Source organism: Bos indicus x Bos taurus, chromosome 7 (assembly GCF_003369695.1).
Source record: "Bos indicus x Bos taurus breed Angus x Brahman F1 hybrid chromosome 7, Bos_hybrid_MaternalHap_v2.0, whole genome shotgun sequence".
Lineage (NCBI taxonomy): Eukaryota > Metazoa > Chordata > Mammalia > Artiodactyla > Bovidae > Bos > Bos indicus x Bos taurus.
Window position 1 is genome coordinate 78,949,812 of NC_040082.1, and position 25,821 is coordinate 78,975,632.

Below are 25,821 nucleotides of genomic sequence, written 5' to 3' on the forward strand. Positions count from 1 at the left end.
CATATGAGTTAAAGACTCTTTTAAAAAGTGACTAAAATACAAAAAAAAAAAAAACCCACCAAAAAACATTTATTTCTCTTATGTAAATAAAGCCCAAGGAAGTCACTCCAGAGTTTCTAAGATAGCTGTAGCATTGTCAAGGACCCAAATTCATCCATATCTCTACTCTGTCATGTTAAGTGTTACATGAATATAATCTGCCCCAAGATGGCTGCTAGAGCTCCAGCCATCAGTCATCAGAACGAAGGAAAAGAAGAGGAGTAGATTGGTCCCCTACTTTTCAAGAAGAGTTTTTCCAAGTGCCACACAGTACTTCCACTAGCTACCAAGAAGCCTGTAGACTTTTGGCTAGGAAATCATGTGCCAGCTAGAAAGTGGGGCTCTATTAACTTGAGGGAGTTCGGGCAGAATAACTATTAACAGGAAACTAGCCATCTCTGCCAGACTCTGGGAGGGATATTACCTCATCAATTGTAAGCCTTAGTGTATCAGCTCTGTTTTGAAAGCAAGATTTCATCAGTAAGAAGACTAGAGTGTATATGAGGGTACTGAGCAGGGGAGGCTACTGAATGGGGTCAAAGGAGGACATGGAAGACAAACTTTCTCTATTTTATAATTTTTCTCAGAGGCAGCATAAAACCCAAGTCTACCTTTCTTATTTATTCATTTTTATTCATCTGTCCGTTTAAAGGATTTGGATTCTATACTAGCGGAGAAGGGATCATGTATCACCATATAATTCAAAGAACTAAATTATTTTTTAGAAGGGGTCATGTATCACCATATAATTTAAAGAACTAAATTATTTTTTAGAAGACCACATACTTCTACTTGTGTTCTTTCCCCTCTCTTTTAGAGAAATTCCCCCTAATGCTAAGATAGTTTTTGGATTTTCATGGTTATTATATTCATCCTCGTGAGTTTGTCTCGCCCTTCCCATGAAGTCCAAAGGGCATGGAAAAATGGCATCATATTGATAAAACATGATGCCTTCCAAGACATTCTTTAAATGGCCTATGTGCAAATATGGTCAAAATGAATAATTCAGGCCAACTGGAGTGAATATTTCTTCATGGATGCTTGGGGTGAAATTGGCTGGCTTTGCAAAGTGGTTCTCTTTATAAACTAGCAACGTTGCTTTACAATGTGTCTGGGTGACAGGCCAAATTCTTAAGTGATTTAAGTATATGTAGTTAGTATTTTCTAGCACTTTCACTTTTAGAACTTATAGGATAGAGCAACTGACCATGCTGTGCCTTGTCGCATTGCCTTAGCAGAATCATTGACAGAAATATCATAAATTTTTCTAGTAAACACCTCAGTCTCCCCAAATTTCACTTGGTCCTAGCTACCTCTTTTTCCATACATTGATACCTTTAATCACAATAAGACAGTTTTCAGGAGGACATTGAAGGAGGAATGAGGATGATTAAAAAAGAAAAGATGAAGATTCAATGGCAATGTTATGATTCTTTGTCATTTTTTGCTGCAGAGAAAATGCGTGAATGCCTTCATGCATAAAGATCCATCCCTAATCAAAGTAGCGACAGGGCTGCAGACTGAATGCCAATCTGACCTCTTTGGGCAGCCTTCACTTTCACTCTGCACCCACTATTGCACCCCAATTCCCCTCACCCACCCTCTGTGGCTAGTAGTACAGATTTTTCTTAAGGATACTGATGAGATCAGGAAAGGGTATGTTTTGCACATCATACAGAGAATAACTTCTTCTAGAAAATTATTCACAGCAAAATAAAATGATCCCTGTTGCTTTAAGGAGAAACGCTGTCTTCCTTCAGTAACCCTGATTTCTCACCTGCTTTTTCCATCTCAAAGATTTCTCTTCTTCTGTGCCCTATTCCCCTCCTCTCTCTCACCCCTTCCTTCTTCTAAAGGGGAGCATAAAAGCGGGTGAGAGCTTAGTTACCTTCATAAACCCATGGGGCATATGAATTGTACATTAAAATAGGGATAAAAACTTAAGAAGCTCTGTCGGTGGAATTTTAGACAGAATGAATAATGGAAAGAGTCAAGGACTGAAGCCAAAGAGAGCTGGAATTGATTCCCAGTTCTGTCATTTAGAAACTGACTGTCTTGGGCAAGTTACTTGTCTTTTCTGAGTCATAGTTTATTCATTTGTAAAAATTAAAATAATAATACCTGTCTGATAATCATTTGAGAATTAACTATAATTATGTACATAAAAATTAGTACAATGGCTGATGCATAGTTAGCATTAAATAAATATTAGTTATCTTTAACATAAAAGAGATGGACGAATTATTGGGGCAAGTCATGGGGCTTTCTCAGAATTCTCATCTGCGGGGAGCAGCGTGGTGAAGAGGGAAGATTGTAAGCAAGTTTAGGGAAGTTTCACAAGTTTAGTTTATTTGATTGCAGTAATTTTTCCTATTGGTCTCCTTAAATACTTTTGCTATCTGCAACTTCTTGGTATCAAGGAAAATGGGAAACTAAAACAGGAAGTCCTTGATTAATAATAAATCAGAACCAACAAAGCAGAATGGTTTGGGGGATTATTTTACCCATGTGCTGTTTAAAATCTAATGAAATAATTTTACTGGATTCTTTGTGTTCTCTAGAGCCACTTTCTCTTTTGGATGGTGATGATCAAGTGATAAATTTTGTTTCTCCAAGCCTCATTTTCTGTGTTGGTCATTCTGTTTGGGGCCAGCACATTCTTATGTCACATGTGTTAATATCACTGTCTTAGGATCTGTCAAAATGAAGAATAACTTCCTTTTCTGTGCCAGAGCTGATTTGATAGCCTTAATTGCAAAGATTCACACTTCTCTTGGCACCAAAATGCAGGAACTGAGTGCAGATCTCACAGCTTTTTGTCCCTTGTCAACCGCAGTGCCTGAACAGTGTTCTGATACAACCAGCACAGCTGTCCTTGGTGCGCTTGAACTCAAGTGCCTGCCGTGGGCTGTTGGGTCTAGCTTCAGATCAGGTGCCGCTCCCTCTGTGAATGGGAGCCAATGCTAAAGAACCCCTAATCCAGAGTGAGGTCATCCTTCAGGAAATGAAGAAGGTCCTAAGACTTTTGAAGATAATCTTTCTTGAGCTGGGTTGTAGACCGGGATAAAACTGACTCATGCCTTTCCCCAAGGTAAAAACTCCTTTGGCTTCTGACTGTAATGAGATCTTATCAGCCCTTTCTTCTAGTTTAGGAAAATTGCTGGCCATGTGTTTATTTAAAAAAAAGATAGTTTGACAAGTAGATTGATGTCTATAAGAAGATATATCTGTATAAAACAAGAACATGAATACAACATCTGTTAAAGGAACATCAACTGAAGTCTGAGCATCTTCATCCTAGGGAAGGTGTACAGACAGACCACCAGGAAGAATAGAGCCCAAGGTTGCATTCTTGGCTTGACAATTACAGCCATAATTTATTAATACTCCAGTCCCATAATAAAGAAGAGTGGATACCTGGTAGGTTACAAGAAGCTTAACTCACTCTGAAGGCTTCCTGATAATCTTCCTGTTCAAGCTTTAATTACTTCTGCTGGTTCTTAATCTTAGACTCATGGACACTCAAAAAGTCTGGCCTGTGACTATAGCTCAAGTAAAAGAGAAATCACAACTAAAAATATTTGATAAATTATTTCAATAAAATTCATTTCACTTGTACTAGTAAGAATTTTATATTTTTCTTTTAAAATTATTATTCTGGGAAGAGGTCCATAGGCTTCAAAGAACTGACAAAGGGATCCATGGCACTAAAAAGAATCCCTAAGGTAATGGAACGTCTTTTGTACTTGATCCGCAGTTTCATTAATCTAGTTTTCAGAAGCCTCGGTTCTCTCCTGCATGATCTCACTACCATGCCTCTTGGTTCATACCATATGTGTCGAGATGTGCAATAATTGTCCATCTTCCTTTGCAGTATCGAACGTTTGATACGGTAACAGTGCTGTTCATAACAGAAATGTTTTTCATATTTATTCCAACATTTACTGAACAAATCCTATGTGTAGTTATTATGATAGCCAAAGAGGATGCTCAGTCAAAAAAATCACTGCTCTTTATCAGCTTAAAATATGTGTGTGTGCGCACGTGAATGTGTGTGTGTGAATGTGTGTGTATGCAATAACTTGTTGATTTATATTTCCCCTGCAGATCTTGGAGGCATCTGAGGTTTCATGGGGACTTTCCAGCATTCCAGACTGCTACCCTGCAATGAAGCTCTGAGTCACAGTCTTTGGGTCTAAGGTACTGGCTACGATGTGGAACCCCAAGACAGCCAACCTGACTAACCTTCACTCTAAGCAGAAGCCCAAAATGCGTCTGGCCTGAAATCAGAGCAAGCCTTAGAGAAAGCCTTCTTTGTTAATGGAAAGAGAAGAGGAGAAAAGGGTTTCCACATTGCAACAGTCTTTCCACCATTCCAAAGAGCCCACCTTTCTTATAAACCAAGCTGTTCTATTTGGTGAGTCCCATTCTAGCTTCTTGCCAGAAATAGAGCGTGACAATCGGGGTGAAAAAATAAAGACGAACCCTCGGAAAAACAGACCTGGAACTGTAATTCTCTCAAAGCAGTCCAGTAGGAGGATTATGTCTGGAAGTCAGCCCAGGCCCCCCGTGATCCCATCCCGCAGGCCCGGGTTCCGGGTATGCTATATCTGTGGCCGAGAATTTGGGTCCCAATCCCTTGGCATTCACGAACCCCAGTGCCTGGAGAAGTGGCGTGTTGAAAACAGCAAGTTGCCCAAGCACCTGAGGAGGCCAGAACCTTCCAAACCACCTCCTTTCAGCGGAAGTGGGTCCTACAGTCTTCAGGCAGCGAATGAGGCCGCCTTCCAGAGTTCCCAGGCTCAGCTGCTGCCCTGTGAGACCTGTGGCCGCACATTCTTGCCAGACCGGCTTCTTGTTCATCAGAGAAGCTGCAAGCAGAAGGTTGAGGGGCCCAGGGCACCAAGCCTGGACAGATCTGATGATCTTGCCGGTCTCAAGAAAGTTTCCAGTGGCATCACAACCCGACCAAGGACTGTCATCTGCTACATCTGTGGGAGGGAATTTGGTACCCTGTCCCTTCCTATCCATGAGCCCAAATGCCTGGAAAAGTGGAAAGTAGAGAATGACCGACTCCCCAGGGAGTTCCGCCAGCCACTCCCACAGAAGCCTCAGCCCCTTCTCACTGGACAGCCCAAACATGCAGGGCCACGTCAAGGCCAGCTCGTGTCCTGCCCAAACTGTAGTCAGACCTTTGCCCCCGACCGCCTTCCAGTACACCAGAGAAGTTGTAAAGCTCAACCTAGTGGGCCAAAAGTTCAGGATTTGACATTAGGGAGTAGAGGTGGCCTGAAAGAGTCCACTAATCCCAAGCCTCAGAGGAACATGGCAGCACCCCCTGTGACTGATAAGGTAATTTGTGCCACATGATATGCATCGGGTAGCCTGGGGATACATTCTACCTCCAGGGGAATGAGAGAAAAATGCCCCCAGAATCAGCTGCCTCATCCCCTAGGATGGTGTTCTTTCAATGCCCATTTCTGCCTCAGTGAAACCTAAGTTGACCCCCTCTTGGACTCTGGGGCTATATCTCCATTGGCACAGCAGATATAAAAACATCCTTGCCCAGTGGGTCCCTGGTCCTCTTTCATTCTGCTGCCTAAAAGAGAGATGGACTTCTTTCTTCTCTGAATCCCTCATACCAATAATCCTTGGGAGAGATTGTTATTTGAAAATGAGTCAGTAATGCTGTGTCTACATTACAGAGATATAATTCCCAGTCCAACAGCCAATATTTATTACTGGTTTATTTTAGTAATCTACCTTAGGAATTCACTTTTGGCAACACTGGGTTATGCTGAGTTTATCGTACTAAAATAGAATCTGTGTCAAAAACCCCAAATGACTTTAGCAGTAATTAAACACTGGAGCACTTGTAGAACTAAACACGCTCTAAAGTGCAGCATGTTTTCTTTTAATGCTTACATGGCTATAGTATATGGGGAATTAACTCCCACACAGACCGAGAGTCACCTAGGTGTGTTCATGGATCTGGGAAATACTCAGTTCCTGCTGCTGCTCTGTACCCCATGTTTGGGTCAGACACCAGGCTGTGACCCCTGATTTGGGCAGTTGTAAATAAGCATGACCCTAGGGGTCCCCAGCCTATATAGTGAAGTGTCACTGGGTCTTGACCTGAAATTTCATCATCAACCAGGATTGGGGAAGGTTGCTTATGAGGGTGGCTACCTGCAAGATAAAGTGTGGTCCATGTGCTTCATTCTGCCGTGAAGCCAGGATAGTGGTTGTCCTGCCACGTGTCACACTTTACAGAACATCAAATCATGAGAGATAGGAGGAGGTCAAGGTCTTTTCTCTATGACTTGCTGCTTGAAACGCCCCACCTGTAGAGGTCCTTTAAGTGAACTATTTTCAGGAAACTAAGGTAACCCAACGGAGAAGGCAATGGCACCCCACTCCAGCACTCTTGCCTGGAAAATCCCATGGATGGAGGAGCCTGGAAGGCTGCAGTCCATGGGGTCGTGAAGAGTCGGACACGACTGAGCAACTTCACTTTCACTTTTCACTTTCATGCATTGGAAAAGGAAATGGCAACTCACTCCAGTGTTCTTGCCTGGAGAATCCCAGGGACGGGGGCGGGGGGGTGGGCCTCATGGGCTGCCATCTCTGGGGTCACACAGAGTCGGACACGACTGAAGCGACTTAGCAGCAGCAGAAGCAAAGTAACCCAAGCTAATGTAAACAGTTAAACCAGACTGATTGGGGGGTGGGAAGACATCTTTTATTTTTAATCCAGTTGTTCTTCATTACTTTTTTATTTTTTTATTGCATTACTTGGGCAAAAGTCAGGTACTTTTTCCAAACTTCCATGTTTAAAATGAAATGATCTTTCACTTGCTGGCTTAGAGATTCCAAAACAATGATCCTAAAGCCGAAGAGTCAGACTAATGGGCATATTTTCCGATGAACTTGAAGAAAGAACAGCTAGTTTCTTTGCCGAATGAAAACCCAAACTCGTAAGTGTGGCATGGGCTTCAGGCTGGTCTCATAAACATGAACTGTTTTTCTCATCTTTTGGCTGTTGCTTTTCTTCCAAAACGTGTGGGGTCTGGATTCAGCGAGCAAAAGAATCCATGTCTTAGAGGCACAAATCAAGAACTCCCGTTAGTGTTCTGACATTCAGCACTGTTTCCTGATTGTATGCATTTTCTTTAAATGTTCTCGTTACAGAACTTGAGATAGGGAAGAGTGTGGTCAGAATGCTCATGCTTGTTGTTGTAACCCAGACTTTGTGCTTCCAAGAGTGGAGCCAGCAGGCTGAGCATAGCATGTTCTCAGTCACAACTGCTAAAAGAGGCTGGCCGGGGCCTCCGGCTTCACAGGAGGACACCTCCTGACTCACTGAGTCATCTGGAGAGGAGACTGTCAGGACAGGAGGCCAGTGATGGCTGTCAGTGACTTTCACGTTTAGATCAGAGGGAGTCCGTCAAAACAAAGGCATCAAGAGGACACGACAGCTATGTCAGAGCACAGCCAACTCTGCTCCTGAGCTGAAAAGGCACGTGTCAGTGAGGAACTGGCACCCACCACCGTCAGATGTGCCTTGGCCTGTTTGGGGACCACACAGGCTTTAGTGGAGGGCATGGTAAGGTCATCCAACCTAGGGTCCCTTCAGCTGCCAGATCTGGAGCAAGCTAGGGTTCATTAAAATGGAGAAAACTCCTAGGCTTCCAAGAGGAATAAGACCTCTTGAACCAACAGACTTTATTCCTTCCCTTGAAAAGACATTTGCCACTGCGTTGCGCTTTCGGCAGAAAGCCTCTCCTGGGGAACGTAGTTTTCTGTTGCAGTTGTTATTAGACTCTGTCTATTGCTGTTTTTCTTTTCTTTGTATTATGTAAGATTTAGATAGTGCAGTGAATCGTTCATTTCCATAAAGAAAACGCCCTGTGCATTATTGGATTTCAGAATTTTGTCTGCCTGTGGCGGCCGACTTTTGGCTGACTGTGAGACACACGCACGGTTTTTTCAGTTCAGATGTTTGCTTCCTTTTCCCTTATGCCAGTTAGAACAATTTCCCCCTAGAATCCTTGATCTGAACTCATGTTAGAATCAGCGACCTTGCCCAGTGTTTTCAGGGGGCTCAATCTCGAAGCGAACTCAGGTGAGAAAAACATTTTCAGAATTATGACCACAGAACTTGGAAACAGTTCACTGCAGTTGGGCAACAATGACTGTGTCGCTGGCAGAGTGAGTTACCCTCCGCTCAGAGTGTTCCTCCTGCATAGACTGGCTCCGTTCTCTGATGACAAATGCTCCTGTTACCCTTCAGTCAAATCTAAACAAAGAAACAATGCCGAGATCCCTAAGACAATCCCCCCAACCCAAGTCATCAATGGGCATTCTGCACCAGCTCTGCTTTGCCGCTCACCACGGGATGGGTTTGAACTTGTCCCATTGCTTGTCATCCAAAATCTAAGACTGAATTCACTCTCTCTGATTTCACAGTGACATTGTGAAAGACCCCAAGCAGTATGAAAGAAGAATGACATCCACAAAGCGGATTTTTATTTAAAAGGGTTTGTTCTACTGTTACGTGATTTCAGAGCAGCACCGCACTCCCCCTTTTCCCTCTAGAAGAAGGAAAGCCTGAGCAAGCAATATCCAGTTTAGCAAGATTTTAAAAGTCATGTTACTTGCAGGTGAAATTTGATGCATAATGTGGGAAACTAGAGATTATCAGTTTAAAGTTTAATTTGGAGCTTAATGTGATCCTTTGATTTCTATTTTAGCAAGCAGTGTCCTAAGTGATGCTGGAAGTGTAAGAATGGAGGTCACTATTGACCCTTATTTTAATATGAGTGAACACATTTTAATATTTGCCTTTAATATTTGGGAAAAAGTTTGCCCTTTTCCATAAGCTGATAGTATTTCAGTCTTTAACTTAAGGCCTTTCTGGCTAACTGAAACACAGATTGACAGTTAATTAAGTATAACTACAACCCAGAATGAACGCTTTGTTTAACTATCTTTTATTAATTACATAATGCTTGGGATTATTTTCTTAGTATTTTGATGATAACATGTGAAACACTATTTCTAAAAATCTGATACTATGTTATAAAATAGGCATTATTTTTCTTCAGGGAGATCTGTCTTTTTCTTTTTTTAACAAAGGTTTGTCTCTCTGAATGTAGTTTTAAGCTATACTTCACTTTCACTTTTCACTTTCATGCATTGGAGAAGGAAATGGCAACCCACTCCAGTATTCTTGCCTAGAGAATCCCAGGGATGGGGGAGCCTGGTGGGCTGCCATCTATGGAGTTGCACAGTCGGACACAACTGAAGTGACTTAGCAACAGCAGCAGCAGCAGCATCCTAGAGTTCTGAGCTACAATCCCATAAGGCACATCTCTAGCATCTGGTGCTGCCATCTGGTGTTTTCTTTTAGAGTAATGCCTTCTACACTCAAAAATATTATTTACTGCCTTTCTCTTTGTGTTACCTCCAAATATATTTGAGAATGTGCCCTTATAATACAAATTCCATTTATTTAGGACTACCATTATGTATTTGGTTTAATATCATCAGTGCTGTTCCATTGCTAAGTATCTCATTCTCCAAAAGCAAACCTCCTAGTTAGAAGGTCACAATCAGAGACTCAGAAAGACTCAGAAGGGCAGAGTGAATGGGCTCACGTCGTGAAACACTGTTAAGGTGTGTGTGTGGTAAAAAGTGCTTGTGCTCTGTGCTTAGTCGCTCAGTAGTGTCCAACTCTTGGTGACCCCGTGGACGGTAGCCCGCCAGGTTCCTCTGTCCATGGAATTTTCCAGGCAAGAACACAGGAGTGGGTGCCAACTTCCCAACCCAGGTAAAAAGTGTTTGGAGCTTATTAGGAGGCATGCAATACAGGGAGATAACCTGTACTGAATGCATCTATGGCCAGTGCTTTATGTCCATGTCCTCATTTTAATCTTCATAATATTACTATAAGACAGATACTATCTCCCTACTTTCCAAGTGGAAAAACTGAGGTTAAGCACCTAACCCAGAGTCACACAGTGGGTTCACTTGTGGGTGTCAGAGCCAGATGTGTCTAACTCCAGAGACCCACACCTTTTTATGTTGCTAAAGAGAGAAGCATATGTGTTATACAAAAAGGGTAGGGCTATGCTGCCAGGCTTATGAGTGTTAGTTAAGCAGGGTTAAGAGGACCAAAGTTTGTTCGTTCAACAGATCATTCTAGTTAGGCATTCTTGAGCTTCCATAGTGGCTCAGATGGTAAAGCATCTGCCTGCAATGTGAGAGATCTGGGTTTGATCCCTGGGTCGGGAAGATCCCCTGGAGAAGGAAATGGCAACCCACTCCAGTACTCTTGCCTGGAAAATCCTGGACAGTGGAGCCTGGTGGGCTACAGTCCATTGGGTCGCAAAGAATTGGACATGACTAAACGACTTCACTTACTTTGCACTAAGTACTAAATGTAGAATCATTAAAAAGACACAGTTCTTGATCTTCTGGTTTTTAGCCATATGGAGGAAATGACGTGAAGTAAATAAAAATAAATATAAAATTTCAAGTTGTAATGTGACAGTGTCTAATGGTGGGAGGTGGACATTCAGGTTCTTGGTTAGAGAAAACCTCTGGGAGGAAGTGACATTTCAGCTGAGACATGGAAGGTGTGAAAACATTAGCCAAGAGGATGTTGGGGGAAGAGAAGGGCAGAAGGAGGAGACATTCTGTGTGAAGGCCTTGAGGTAAGAAAGATCTTAAAATGGAACTAAAAAGTCCACAAGTAGTTAGAATCGAATGAAGGAAGGGGCAGGTACACATGATAAAGCTGTGGAAACAGCACAGTTGCCCAGTGGACATAGGGACACCCGTTATTTGGCTGTTGCAGGAATCCAGGTGAAAGTGAATGAAAGCCTAGCCTAGGGTGTTGGTATCAGAGACAGAAAAAAAGGGACAGTGGGCAGAACCTGGTAATAGTTGGGATGTGGAAGGGTGTGGAAGAGTAAGGAAGAGGGTTGAGGATGACTCCCAGATTTCTAAACTGAGCAACTGTACCAGTTCTATCACTTTCTAAGATGGGAAAAACTTAAGAAACAGGCTGTTGTGGATGAAGACCAATTGTTCCATTCTGGACATAACTGAGTTCACAACACTTGTGAGAGACATTTTAAATAGATCTGAAAGAATGGTGAAATTTCTACAGTGGGTGGGATTGGGTAAGCACAGAACATATGTGTAACCAGTGAGCAGTAGAAGGACAGTTTTATTTGTGATGACTGTATATGTCTTAAGTTATTAAACACAACAGACATTGACAGAGGAAGATTTGAGCCAAGATAATATCTTAAGACAGTGCAAGCAGATGGAGATCTATTTATACTATATCATTCATTGAAAATCATTCTTGGTTATGGTCATTTGTAACTATAAGACTTTATTCTTTTCTTCCCAAATAGAAAATAAAATTTCTATAAGACTGGCAAAAAAATGCTTGTGAGACATCTAACTAGATAAGTCAGGCTAAATATATAAGTTTGAATCTCAAAAGAGGAATTGGGCTGGGAAATATATTTGTGCATGGTTAATATATATTTAAAGTCATCAGAATGAGTGTAGGACTCGAAAAATCAACCCAGGACTCACCCTGAAGCATCACAGTATTTAGGGGTTAGAGAAGAAGAAGCTGGAGAATGACTGACTGGAAATGCTGGATAAATGACTTGAGAGTATGGTGCCCTGAGCACTGTGACAGGAGAAAATGTGGAGAATAAGGGTGTGGGGAACAGTACGCAATTCAGAGGTAGGATGAAGGATGGAAAAAGGTGAATGCCAGAAAATCTATTTGATTTGGCCATGTGGATTTAGTTTGACAAACTTGGAGAGAACACATTCAGAGTCATGATGGGGGCTGCAGAGTGTATGGGTGATATTGGACATGTTTTGAGAAATTTGGCTTAGGGATCGGGAGAGAAATAATAGGTAGGCTAGAAATAGAGATTTTTGGTTAAGAGAGGCTCCCTTAAAAGATGGGAGCTTGTAGACTATATTTGATTATTTTGGATAAGGAGCCAGTAGAGAGAGGAAGGTTAAAAAAAAGCAGGAGAAGTGATAAGAGCAAATGTAAAACCTGAAGGAGCAACGGGAACCAGGACTGGGGTTCCATGCTGTGAAGTGGAGGGGTTTAGTACCAGGGGATGTTTCTCTATTTCAGGAGGAGGTTGAATGCAAATGAGTGCAAAGCTACAGTCTGTTAGCTTATATTTTCTCAGTGAAATACCCAGTAGGCTTATGAGGACTATCAGATGAGGAGGAGAGATGTATAAAGAGAGAGAGAAAAGTGAATCTTAAGGGTCATCTTAGTCCTTTGTCTGTTCATGCCTTCGGTTAAACTAAGTTTCTGAAATCAAGACTAAGGCTCCTAGAACCATTTGCCTCTGGTTCCTAAACACAAGAATGACTTGGAGCTCTTTGGAAGTGGTAGGAAAAAGTTCAGTGTGATCCTTCTGGTGGTTCCTACTCATATATTCATCTTCAGTGACCCTAGTTCACCTACTCAGACTCATCAGTGCTGATGTCATGAAAACTAGGCTCAACCTCACAAACCACCCCTTGATGATGCTGCCAGCTGGGCCACTAATAACCAGCTCCACATGCCATTTCCTCATCTTTTCTTGGTGCCAACCATGCCTGCGTATCAGGGCAGCATTCTAGGATCCCACGGCTCTCAGGTGAACTAAGCACAACTTTAAGGTAACAAGACCATTCTTTTCTGCACTAATGGCTCTCAAAGCCAAACCAAAGGACTCTTACGTGTGTATATAGTGTGTGTGAAATATGTGTTGAGGGTGAGAGTTACACATTTTAGAGCAACAGCATCATCAATGAAAGTTGATATATAGCTTCCTGACATAGAAATTGGAAAACAATACTCACCTATACAAATTATACTCTTAACATATTCATTTTTTAAATTTAATTTTATTTTTTATTATATTTATTTTTTAATTGAAGGATAATTGCTTTACAGAATTGTTTTGGTTTCTGCCAAACATATTCATTTCTAAAAGTAAGCCTCAAATTATAATTATATATCATATATCCATAGAGAGACCATAATAGCTACCTCTCTCAGAGCCCAAAGATGAACGCAACAATAGATGGTCCTGCCTTGGTGCTCCAGTAGGCACCTTTCTGCTCCAGTATGTATCTTTCTGCTTCTCTGAAAATAAAAATACCGATTGTAACCTCTGTGAAAGGAGAGGATACATATTACAAGTTCAAATATTATTTAAAGCCTAAAATGAACAGAACTACCATATACTGTACTCTCAAGGAATTTATCTAGCTTAAACAATTTCATGTGCCTTCCTAAGCCTCCTCTCCATGTTACCCTCATCTCTCTTCTTCCAGTCCCAAACACACACATCCACATTTTCTAGTGATAGATGCTTAGGAAACCTTTACGTAATGACTGAACAGATATACATAGTTCTTAGAAATCCACATTCCAAGGTCAACAATTAAAATCTCTCCCCAAATTCTTAGAACTCCACCAAAAACAGTGTGACACAACCTTGAAAAAGTCCCATTGAAATGGAGGCAATTGTCCTATGAACAGGCCCTCACTGCTAGATGTGAGGACAAATGCAACTTTATGAAGAGCGAGATCATTGACAGAATTTGACATAAGGCTAATTCTTTTACTTTCCCTTTTTATTCTGTAACTCATCTCCTTCTTACATTCCATTGCCTTTTTCACATCTTTACCTCTCTGAGGGTCTTATAGGCAGAGAAGCTTTATTGTTTAGTCACTAAGTCATGTCTGACTCTTTTGTGACTTCATGGACTATAGCCTGCCATGCTCTTCTGTCCATGGGATTTCCCAGGCAAGAGTTACTGGAGTGGGTTGCCATCTCCTTCTCCAGAGCATCTTCCCAACATAGGTATCAAACCTGTGTCTCTTGCATTGGCAGGCAGATTCTTTACCACTAAGCTACCAGGGAAGCCCTATAGGGAAAAAGAGGTCCTGCAAATTAAAGAAGGGTCTCAACAAATTTCCAATAATCCTACTCCAAGCATCAACTCTGATGCCATGATCCTGTCATTAAAAGTCCCTAAGCAGCTTTCACATCTACCTTTGTTTAAGCAGAGAAGGTAAAAACAGAGAGATCACTTGTCCCAAACTAAAGCTTCAGGAAATCAGAGGTTGAGGGAAGAGAGAGGAAAGGGAAAAATGGGAACCAAAAACTCTGATAAGAAAGGAGAAGATGACAAACAAATAACAAAATTGTTTCTTAAGGATAGAATCCTTTCTGTCTTATATCCAAGATGAAATTTTTCTTCTTTTCATTGGAAAACTTCTTTCCTGGGCCTTTCCCAGAGCTGGGGGCCCTCTAGTATACAAGCTGTATCAAAGCAGGCCCTGCTCCCATGTTCCAGGTCACATAGTGCCCCTGCTGTCCTTTTTTTTTTTTTCTCTCTAGAAGCTGGAAAAACTGAGTGCCTGCCACAATTATTAGGTTTTTCCTGTCTTCCCCCATTGCTTCATTTTACCCGTGACCCGGAAGCTATCTGAATATGAAGGTCAGGCCTGGAGCCAAACTAAAGAGCACAGGAACACACACCAGGGCCACACCCATTTTATTCAGGGAAAGTTGTTCTTACCAGAATTTGCCAAGAGGTTGAATCCATACCAAAAACACCTCACTTTCCAACCAATAGCTTTCCAAGGGATCAGAAAAAACAAAAACTTTCATCTCAAATGTGAAAAGAAAAAAGAAAAGGAAAAACCTTAGCTAAGAAACTGTATTCCTTTCATAAACAGACACTTTCATTTGGATTTCATTCTTTGACTTCTGTTTTTCAGCCTTTGTTATCTCAGGACTAGCAAGTAAATAACTAAAATGCCAAGCATATATTCAAAATACCAATAGTTTGTTTTTAAAAATCAGGTACATGAAAATCCTCTAATGTTAACAGCATTTCCAAGTGAATGGCCAAGTCTTTCTTATTGTTAAAAGGAGCAAAACAAATCCCCAGATCACATGTAGCAGAGTCTTTAATAGTTGGCCAATAGACAGGCTGGATTGGAAAATTCCTTTACGTGGCATCCAGTGATTTCCAAAAACAATTTAATTTCAAACAACGATCCTTCCAGATGTGACATTTGGGTAGAATTGTTTGAAAACACTCGAAGTAAACGTGAAATACCAGTGGTTTTGAGACAATCAAACTGCAATTATTGAGGTTTGAGACTGAACTACACAGTTACTCCTATATAGTAAAATGCTATTGATACTTTTTCTGCATATGTAGGACATGCCTGGGGGGAATGGAAACTTGATTATACACTTTCAAGCTCAGTCAGTTTGCTTGAAATTGTTTTAAATGGCCACAGGCAAAGTTCTGACTTTGGGAACGGCTTTGGGTCACCTGGATCTCCTTTCCCTTTCATCACTTTCAGCATCCCCTTCTCCCCGTCACAACCCCCGTCCCTTGATATTGTTGGCAGGGGGTTGGGGAAATATGATAAAATCCTTCATAGAAAACTCTCATAGGACTATTTGCATTTTGAAAGAGGATCTGGGACAAAGCAGTTTAATCCAAAGGAATGAATTTTTGAGGTAGTCCAGAGAACAGAAGTAGGAATTTTGTGGATTTCTCTCAAATCCCATACAATGGCTGACTCTTTGAACCCATAATGCAGAGCATGATAGTCAGCTGACCACAGATGACCTTCCCCTTCATGTTTCTAGAAGCTGCTGAAATCAAACAGATCTGGAATCAGATGACAAATGCACAGTGAAATCACATCTCTCTGAACAAATGATTTCTCCCTACCTCAGTTCCTCACAGCAAGAGATTCAGTTCAGTCGCTTGGTCATGTCCGACTCTTTGTGACCCCATAAACCGCAGCACGCCAGGCCTCCCTGTTCATCACCAACTCCCAGACTCCACCCAAACCCATGTCCATTGAGTCAGTGATGCCATCCAACCATCTCATCCTGTCGTCCCCTTCTCCTCCTGCCTTCAATCTTTCCCAGCATCAGAGTTTTTTCCAACGAGTCAGCTCTTTGAATCAGGTGGCCAAAGTATTGGAATTTCAGCTTCAACATCAGTCCTTCCAATGAACACTCAGGACTCATCTCCTTTAGGATGGACTGGTTGGATCTCCTTGCAGTCCAAGGGACTCTCAAGAGTCTTTTTCAACACCACAGTTCAACACATCAATTCTTCTGTGCTAAGCTTTCTTTATAGTCCAACTCTCACATCCATACATGACTACTGGAAAAACCATAGCCTTGACTAGATGTACCTTTGTTGGCAAATTAATGTCTCTGCTTTTTAATATGCTGTCCAGGTTGGTCATAACTTTCCTTCCAAGGAGTAAGCGTCTTTTATTTTCATGGCTGCAGTCACCATCTGCATGATTTTGGAGCCCAGAAAAATAAAGTCTCTCACTGTTTGCACTGTTTCCCCATCTATTTGCCATGAAGTGATGAGACCAGATGCCATGATCTTAGTTTTCTGAATGTTGAGCTTTAAGCCAACTTTTTCACTCTCCTCTTTCACTTTCATCAAGAGGCTCTTTAAGTTCTTCTTCCCTTTCTGCCATAAGGGTGGTGTCATCTGCATATCTGAGGTTATTGATATTTCTCCCAGAAATCTTGATTCCAGCTTGTGCTTCTTCCAGCCCAGCATTTCTCATGATGTACTCTGCATAGAAGTTAAATAAGCAGGGTGCCAGTATACAGCCTTGGTGTACTCCTTTTCCCATTTGGAACCAGTCTGTTGTTCCATGTTCAGTTCTAACTGTTGCTTCCTGACCTGCATATAGATTTCTCAAGAGGCAGATCAGGTAGTCTGGTATTCCCATCTCTTTAAGAATTGTCCAGTTTATTGTGATCCACACAGTCAGAGTTAAACATGAGAATACCTGCAAAGAACCCGGGATCATGTCTGACAAACAACCACATGTCAATACGTCCCTATTTGCTTCGCAGTGGCAGTGCAGGCAGCCTGAAGACCTAATGTCTGGGTGAAAAGCAACTCTACCATTTACTAACAGCTCAGTACCTCAGTCTCCTGGTTTGTAAAATGGGAATACTGCATTTTATCCAGAGGATTATTGTGAGAACTATTAAGATAAAGCATCTTAAGTGCTTACTGCAGGGACTGGCACTTAGAAAGTGCCTCGTAATTGTTAGCTGCCTCTTGGTCGGACATTTTTGATATTGGAATATACACAAGGATTTCTTTCTATTTTATATTGGAGTATGGTTGCTTTCCCAGTGGCACTAGTGGTAAAGAATCCACCTGCCAATGCAGGAGACATGAGAGTTGCGGATTCTATCCCTGGGATGGGGCAATCCCCAGGAGGAGGGCATGGCAACACAGTCTAGTATTCTTGACTGGAGAATCCCGTGGACAGAGGAGCTTGACTGGCTACCGTGCATGGGGCCGCAGAGAGTCAGACACTACTGAGCGACTGAGCCCTCAACAAGCATAGTTGCTTTACAATATTGTGTTAATTTCTGCTATACAGCAAAGTGAATCAGCTATATGTATACATACATCCCCTCTTCCTTGGTTTTCCTTCCCCTTTAGTTCACCACAGAACATTGAGCAGAGGTCTTCGTGCTGTACAATCCGTCCTCAGTTATCTATTTTATACATAGTATGCATATATGCCAGTCTCAGTCTCCCAATCCATCCCCAACCCCTCATCCATACTTCTGTTCTCCATGTCTTACACAAGAATTTCTAAGAGGTTTTGCTCTTTTTTCCTCAAGTATAGGGAAGAAAAACTTTCCCTCTTATTTCCCCATCTGACCTTACTGCATGCTATGATATGTCTTCTGCACTCACCACAAACATTTCAATTATTTGGCCTAATAGAAGGGATAAGGAGTGTGGAAAATCTAAAACAGAAGCTATGGCCCAAATTCTTTATGTTCATTTTGTCAAGCAGAAAGAGGAACACTGTGAAAAATCCTCCAGCAAGTAAATGACTTGAGGGTTGTGCACAGTTACTGGGTGCTCTTGTGCTCTTGGACTCTCCTCCCTTCACAGAGGGGCTTCTTTTGCCTATGGATAGGTTTCTAGCCTCCTGTCAAGCTCTGTTCAAATTGCCTAAGTGCTTATAATCAAAGAGAGCAGGGACATTTCAGTGTGACAATCACTAATATATTGCTGCCTACTTGTTTTCTAAAGTGCCTGCCCTACTTCTTAAATTCCAGAGCCAGAGGTTCATTCCTTTGACTCAAAGCACTGATTCCATAGGAAATCCCAGCTAAAATGCAAAGATCCCCTAGATATGGAGCAAACCATGTCTAGCCACTGGCACATTCATGCAAATTAACTAAGTTTAGCTCATTTCTTAGAAATTAAATATAAGGCAAATACCTTTTGTTGAGGAGATAAGTGGGGCACCCTGAGTATTCACTGAAAGGACTGATGCTGAAGCTGAAGTTCCAATACTTTGGCCACCTGATGCAAAGAGCCGACTTATTGGAAAAGACTCTGATGCTGGGAAAGATTGAGGGCAGGAGGAGAAGGGGGCGACAGAGGCTGAGATGGTTGGATGGCATCACCAACTCAATGGACATGAGTTTGAGCAAACTCCGGAAATGGTAAAGGACAGGGAAGCCTGGTGTGCTGCAGTCCATGGGTTTGCAAAGAGTTGGACACAACTGAGTGACTGAACACAACAAAGTTGAAGAGAGAGTGGGAAAAATAGGCTGCTCAGTCACAAGCTCATATACTTTCAGAGTTTGGCAGCTGCATGTAGGGCCATAGGGAGTGGTGGAGAGTACAGTATCCGTGAGAGTAAGTCCCACCTAAGGATATTCACATTTGAAACTTCTAAGAGCATCATGCCAGTCAAATAAAACATGAATGTCCATTGGCTGAAATTGTGCTGAGTCCATCAGTTTGCAGTCTGAAATCCAGAATATGAAGCAGAGAGGAGGTAGTTCTATGGTGTAGCCTGGGTAAGATGCTGTAAAGAGGATAGCCTGGTCACGAAGGACCCATGATATGACCCACAGAGTTGTGTAGTAGTCGAACACAGGGACCAGGCGCACAGGCTTCATGCCAGGGCTGAGGGTAACTCATGCCAGCTGCCAAACACCATCTGGATCACCTGTGGGAGACTCCAGAACAGTGAGGCCTTTCTTGTGGGTCAGATATCTGGGAGCCAAAGCTTCTAAAATTTTTAAGGACCACAAAAAAGTCCAGGATCCTAGAACAGTTTCCCCTCTGGAAAACAATCACCAGAACTAATCAGTGTGAGTTCAAACACATCAATGGGCAGAGAGGTCAAGAAGGCTTACTCCACATGGCAAGTCCCTTTCTTCCCTTGTTTCTTGACTAATTTAGAGTACACCCCACTTAGGGGTCTGTCAACCTGACTTACTGCCTCAGGCAAAGAGCTTAGGAAAAAAATTAAAAATATTTCCCAAATAAAGGTGGTGAATTTAAGTACAATCATCCCCACCATTAGGGCTAGTTCTGCTTCTGTCCCTAGCACGGTGCCTGGCACATGGCCTGTAATCGGAGTGTTCTTCCTGAACAGCAGCATCTGGGCTACACTTGAACCACCTCCTGAGTGGTAGAACCACTCCTGAGGAGGTGGAACCACCTCCTGAGTGGCCCTTTCCTCCCAGTGCATTTCCAGTTAGTCAGTCTCATCTGCTGACTGAGTCTCATCCGTGTTTTCAGCAGAGGTCTCTGGTTTCTTTCTGCTCACAGTGCAACTTCAATATCGATATTTAGAACAATTGCTTTATTGGCTTTCATGAAATTGAAATGTTTGTGATTCAACCCAGATGTGTGCAGAAATGACCATACCGTGCTCATGACCACCAACAGACAGGGCCGATTCTATGCCATGCCCTGACGCAGGAGGGCAAGGATTGTCCTGTATGCTTTCCCATGGTCACCATTTTAAAATATTATATCTCGTGATTTGCATCATTACAGATTAATGATCACAACTAAGATGGTTTGAAAGTGTCTTCAGGTGGGGCACTTTTTCCTATTTGACTCAAAGTGGTGGTTCGGGGCACAAGGACTGTTTCCTTTTCAGGACGTTCCCACACTTCTGGTTTCCCTGATCTCTTTTTGACTCAGGTTAATCAGTGTCCACAAATGAACATGGCATGAGGCTGTGTTGTTACAGGGATGTTATCATACAACCTAAAAGGGAAAAAAAGGGCCATTCAAGTTGCAGTAGTGTTTGTTTCTAAGTAATGTATGAAACATGTTACTTGGGGGAAAGAGCCAGGCCTTTTATTTACATACATATTTGGTAATAAAGACATCTTTTACATTTCGATATGGCTGCTTTGGCCTAGCCCCACTAAAATAGCCTCTCCAAAACCAACAAGCCAGATACTTCAGTGACAGCAAATAAATCCAGCTAACTGCAGCCTTCCCATGTGCAAACGTGGGAGGCTTCCTTTGTTCCCTGGTAACAGGTAGATAATTATACCTGTGACCTTTTAGAGGCACAGGGTGGGGAAGCATTTGGGAGGCTGAATGTTAGACAATGATTTCTCAGTCCAGCCACAGTCAGCAACATAGGCCCCAAGGAATGGTTCAGTCCATGCATCCCCCAAACCAACTTTTTAGCTGTCACTTTTCAACACAAGATGCTTCATACCTTACAAGTCTCATCCAGTTATTTGTGAATTCATTTTTTGGTGACTGCAAGCAAGCCAGGGAAACAAGTCTGAATAAAATAAAACTATCAGGAAGAGCTATCTTATGTTATGGTGGAAACAGACTTGTGCTAAATCCTGTGTTCAGATTATTTTTCCAGGCCTTTGTAGCTGAATTCTAGGATTTCAGTTAAGTTGCATCAGGCAAGCATTTAGCTAATACATTCAATGATAAACAATTGACAAAATAAGATAGCATTATTGGGATAATGTAATTTAAGATAGTCAATATTTTCATTTTGTATTGTATATTGATTTTATTCTATGCAAAGCTGAATTCATTCCTAATGTTAATTTTAATGCCAATTACTAATTGGTTCTATTACTAAACTGTATTATATACAACACCTTAAATATCATCATCATCAGTCGTTTCAGAAAGTAATTTGGACTCCACTTGATTTTTCCTTTTAGAACTGATTTTATTACCTAATCTCGGCCTAAGTTTTGACTCTGAAGTTGATATTTTTTATTGCTTTATTATTCTTATAAAAATGACACAAGTTCATTATAAAAATTCAAGCTGTTATAAAAGTATAAAATTAGCATAAAAATTACCCACAATTTAGGTTGACCTTAGTGAATATTGTTCCAAACATCTATGTAAATAACATATTGACATGCATATTTTCATTGAAGTGAGGTCATCTTATCAAAGTTATTATTGATGAAGATAATATATTTAATTTTACTTGAATTCGACAATAGGAGCCAAATGAAACTTCATTTGGCTGAAGTTCATTGCTGAAATTCAGAAAAATATTTCTTCACTAAAAGAGTGTTAGTTTTTAAAGGACCCACCAACGTTAAAAAACAAAGATAAATTATTAAAGAATTTAAGTTTTCACTCCATATTTTAATGTTACACTGATTTAATTGACTGTTTGCCATGAAAGTTGGAGAATTTAGTATCATTAGCATCCTTTCACCCTTCCCTCCGTCATCAATTTTTGTAAGGTATTTTTGTCAAGACATGTTGCTTTTCTATTCTCTTTTCTAACCATAGTTTCTGTAGTCATTTTACCTTAGTTCTGTGTTTAAATGGATTCATTGCCAGTCTTATAAATTCATATTTCTCAATATGGTTTCACAGTTTCAATATTTCTAAGTTTATTTTTGCTGTTTTGGTTTCATCTCTTGATTGCTTATATTTTATGAATTGATGTTTTTCAAAAGTGTCTGTGTAGTTTATTGACCAAACAGGGACATTTCAGAGAGTAAAAGAGGACACTATTAATATTAGTCAAGACAACAGATACAGTAGGGACTGTTTTACACAAAGCACAACTTAAGATCTTCGTAAAGCCAGAGGTGGTATATTTCACAAGTTCTTGAAGGCTTCCACTCAGTACTTTTTGAGGCATTTCAGATCAGATCAAATCAGTCGCTCAGTCGTGTCCGACTCTTTGCGACCCCATGAATCGCAGCACACCAGGCCTCCCTGTCCATCACCAACTCCCAGAGTTCAGACTCACGTCCATCGAGTCAGTGATGCCATCCAGCCATCTCATCCTCTGTCGTCCCCTTCTCCTCCTGCCCCCAATCCCTCCCAGCATCAGAGTCTTTTCCAATGACTCAACTCTTCGCATCAGGTGGCCAAAGTACTGGAGTTTCAGCTTTAGCATCATTCCTTCCAAAGAAATCCCAGGGCTGATCTCCTTCAGAATGGACTGGTTGGATCTCCTTGCAGTCCAAGGGACTCTCAAGAGTCTTCTCCAACACCACAGTTCAAAAGCATCAATTCTTCAGCGCTCAGCCTTCTTCACAGTCCAACTCTCACATCCATACATGACCACAGGAAAAACCATAGCCTTGACTAGACGGACCTTTGTTGGCAAAGTAATGTCTCTGCTTTTCAATATGCTATCTAGGTTGGTCATAACTTTCCTTCCAAGGAGTAAGCGTCTTTTAATTTCATGGCTGCAGTCACCATCTGCAGTGATTTTGGACCCCAGAAAAATAAAGTGTGATACTGTTTCCACTGTTTCCCCATCTATTTCCCATGAAGTGATGGGACCAGATGCCATGATCTTCGTTTTCTGAATGTTGAGCTTTAAGCCAACTTTTTCACTCTCCACTTTCACTTTCATCAAGAGGCTTTTGAGTTCCTCTTCACTTTCTGCCATAAGGGTGGTGTCATCTGCATATTTGAGGTTATTGATATTTCTCCCAGCAATATTGATTCCAGCTTGTGTTTCTTCCAGTGCAGCGTTTCTCATGATGTACTCTGCATATAAGTTAAATAAACAGGGTGACAATATACAGCCTTGACGAACTCCGTTTCCTATTTGGAACCAGTCTGTTGTTCCATGTCCAGTTGTAACTGTTGCTTCCTGACCTGCATACAAATTTCTCAATAGGCAGATCAGGTGGTCTGGTATTCCCATTTCTTTCAGAATTTTCCACAGTTTATTGTGATCCACACAGTCAAAGGCTTTGAGGCATTTAAATGGTGCCAAATGATGCCTTGCACAAAGGAGCATCTATTTGAAAGGAAAAGTTTGGCTCTGACTAAAGGCCCAACAGTTCCCTTCATGGGACTAATGGATGGGCTCTAGGGAGTCCACCAGTCATTCTAAGTCATATCCATGGTTCTCCATGCATGTATAATTTCTTGGGAGATGGCCATTCCACCATTAGATTTTCAAAGGGGCTAATGCCTGGAAAATCCCATGGATGGAGGAGCCTGGTAGGCTGCAGCCTATGGGGTCGCTGAGAGTCGGACACAACTGAGCGACTTCACTTTCACTTTTCACTTCCATGCATTGGAGAAGGAAAGGCAACCCACTCCAGTGTTCTTGCCTGGAGAATCCCAGGGACGGGGAATCCTGGTGGGCTGCCGTCTATGGGGTCACAGAGTCGGACACGCCTGAAGCGACTTAGCAGCAGCAGCAGCAGCAATGGCTCCATATATGTTACTAATTGACATTGCACAACATATCTCCCCAAAGTTACATCGTTGGAGAACGTTCTCCAAACTTTCCTATAAATAACACCACACAACTATAATTTCACTTATTACTACTTAGTATTTATTGTGCGATTAATGTAAGAAATGACCGAGTATAGAGTGTTTCTGATCCTCTGTAAAACTGCTAGTAATAAATTTGTGTGTGTGCTGCGTGCTCAGTCGTGTCCAACTCTTTGCGACCCCGGACTGTAGCCCGCCAGGCTCCTCTGTCCGTGGAATTTCCCAGGCGAGAATATTAGAGTTGGTTGCCATTTCCTACCCCAAGGGATCTTCCCGACCCAGGGATCAAACCAGCATCGCTCGCATCTCCTGCATTGGCAGGTGGACTCTTTACTACTGTGCTACCTGGAAAGCTTAAATAATAACTTCCACTTTAGTTTTTAATATCTCTTTCATTAAGGTTCATGCAATAGTATTTAATGTAAGGACTATTTTTTCCTTCTGACCAGTAATTATATGTCCTTTTATAAGCTCTATTAGCTATTTAGTTGTGTGGTTCACTGTGGTTTTCTTTCTGCCTGAACACTTAGGGAGGTCATTGAAAGCTATTTGAAATTATTTGAAATAGGTATTCTAGTCTAGGTTTTCTGAAACTATGTCCATTCCTCTTCTATCAACACCTCTCAAGGTTATCCACTAAACCATTCTCTTTTCTAGATCCTTATTCTTTCCTTTTTGACTCAATGGTGATATTGCAAACTAAAAACAAGTGGATGGATGACAGGTCATCTACACTGATTAGGAGGAAAGCTATTAAATGTCCACTTCCCTTTGCATTGCATAGTCTTGGCTTAAAAGATGGAACATGAGGCATTCCTGACAGAGAAAAGACATTAACTAAAGAGAAAAAAAATGCTGCATGGAAAATAGAATAATAATTCCAATAGTGGCCAGCAGAATGATTAAAAACATATGAAAGTTAGTTGAAAGAAATATACACATATGAAAACTTCCCCTGAAGTGTTCAATTGCTTCTGGCTACATCCAACCTAAATAGACTTTCCCAGGACACTTAAACAACAAGAACAAAATGCAATGAGCCCTAATAAACTTGCTGTGTAGGGGCATTTATCAGTAGTTGCCCCCCCTAAAACAGTTCACATCAGATTCATCAATTCAGATCGATTCAGAGATTAACTTTTTAAAGTATCTTTTTACCCTGCTGTTAAAAAAAATAGTGCCTTATCCCCAAAATACAATCTGAGATGTTGACAGGAAAACTGTTAATCTAATCCTTTGCTTTGCAGAAAATTTAGACAGCTTGGCTTCCTCTTTACCACACTCCCCCTTTCATGACACTTCGTAGAATTGGCTGGCCCTGGCAGTACCCATGTATACAAGCCCCCTGGGCACACCTTCCCACACCCTTACCTCGCTCAGCTATGCCAGTCACAGTAGCACACTAGCCAAGAAGGGGCCTTCTACTCTTTCCACCTATAATTTGGTCTTTTCTTCGTCTCTTCTTAATCCCCCACACATGGACTTCCATCTGAAAACATAAGGAGGTTGGAGAGTAAAACCTTAGCAAATAGGGCAGCGGCAGTAAAAACAAGTTGATTTTTCAGCTTTCTCTGAAATTTCAGACTGACAGTTGTGAAATTAATGAACAGTAAGAGGGTCTCTTATCTCCATTCAGACCCATGGGGATGGATTTTTCTCTTCAGCTGTATGTCTGGGTCGCTTGCACTTCCCTGGAGCATTGCTTTAAGAGTAAAATTCTTGAAACTTAAGAATATGGAGTATGTTGCAAGTTCAACTGCAGTTCAACCACAAATATAGAGCATGGGGCAGGCTTTGGAAAATACAATACAGGACATCTTAGCCTTGTTATGGTATTAATTTTCTCCCACATCCCTGTAAGTTGTTTTATGCATGTCTTCTAGCCTCTGTGTCTGCCTGTTTTCTTTTAATTTTTCCTTACAGAAGAAATCTTATGACAATGTGACATGAATGTCTCATTTATGACCCATACCATTTATTTTGCTTACATGCTTGGTTAAGGTTCATACTTTACATATGTAATTTTAATAAATTCATTATTCTCAAAGTCAAAAGAATAACTCTCATTTTAAAACTTAAAAAACCTGCATTTGTCTTTCAAGTAAATATATACAA

The 25,821-nt window shown here is 41.4% G+C and overlaps 1 protein-coding gene across 1 annotated transcript in view; it reads left to right on the forward strand.

The window, feature by feature from the left end:
* The window catches only part of LOC113895586 (zinc finger protein 474), a 62,900-nt gene that overhangs the window by 24,236 nt on the left and 12,843 nt on the right, over positions 1-25,821 (forward strand). Inside the window, exon 2 of the mRNA XM_027546962.1 lies at positions 4,147-5,391. Within this exon, the coding sequence (XP_027402763.1) occupies positions 4,360-5,391 (1,032 nt within the window). The 5' untranslated portion in view covers positions 4,147-4,359. The remainder of the gene's footprint in view (positions 1-4,146; positions 5,392-25,821) is intronic.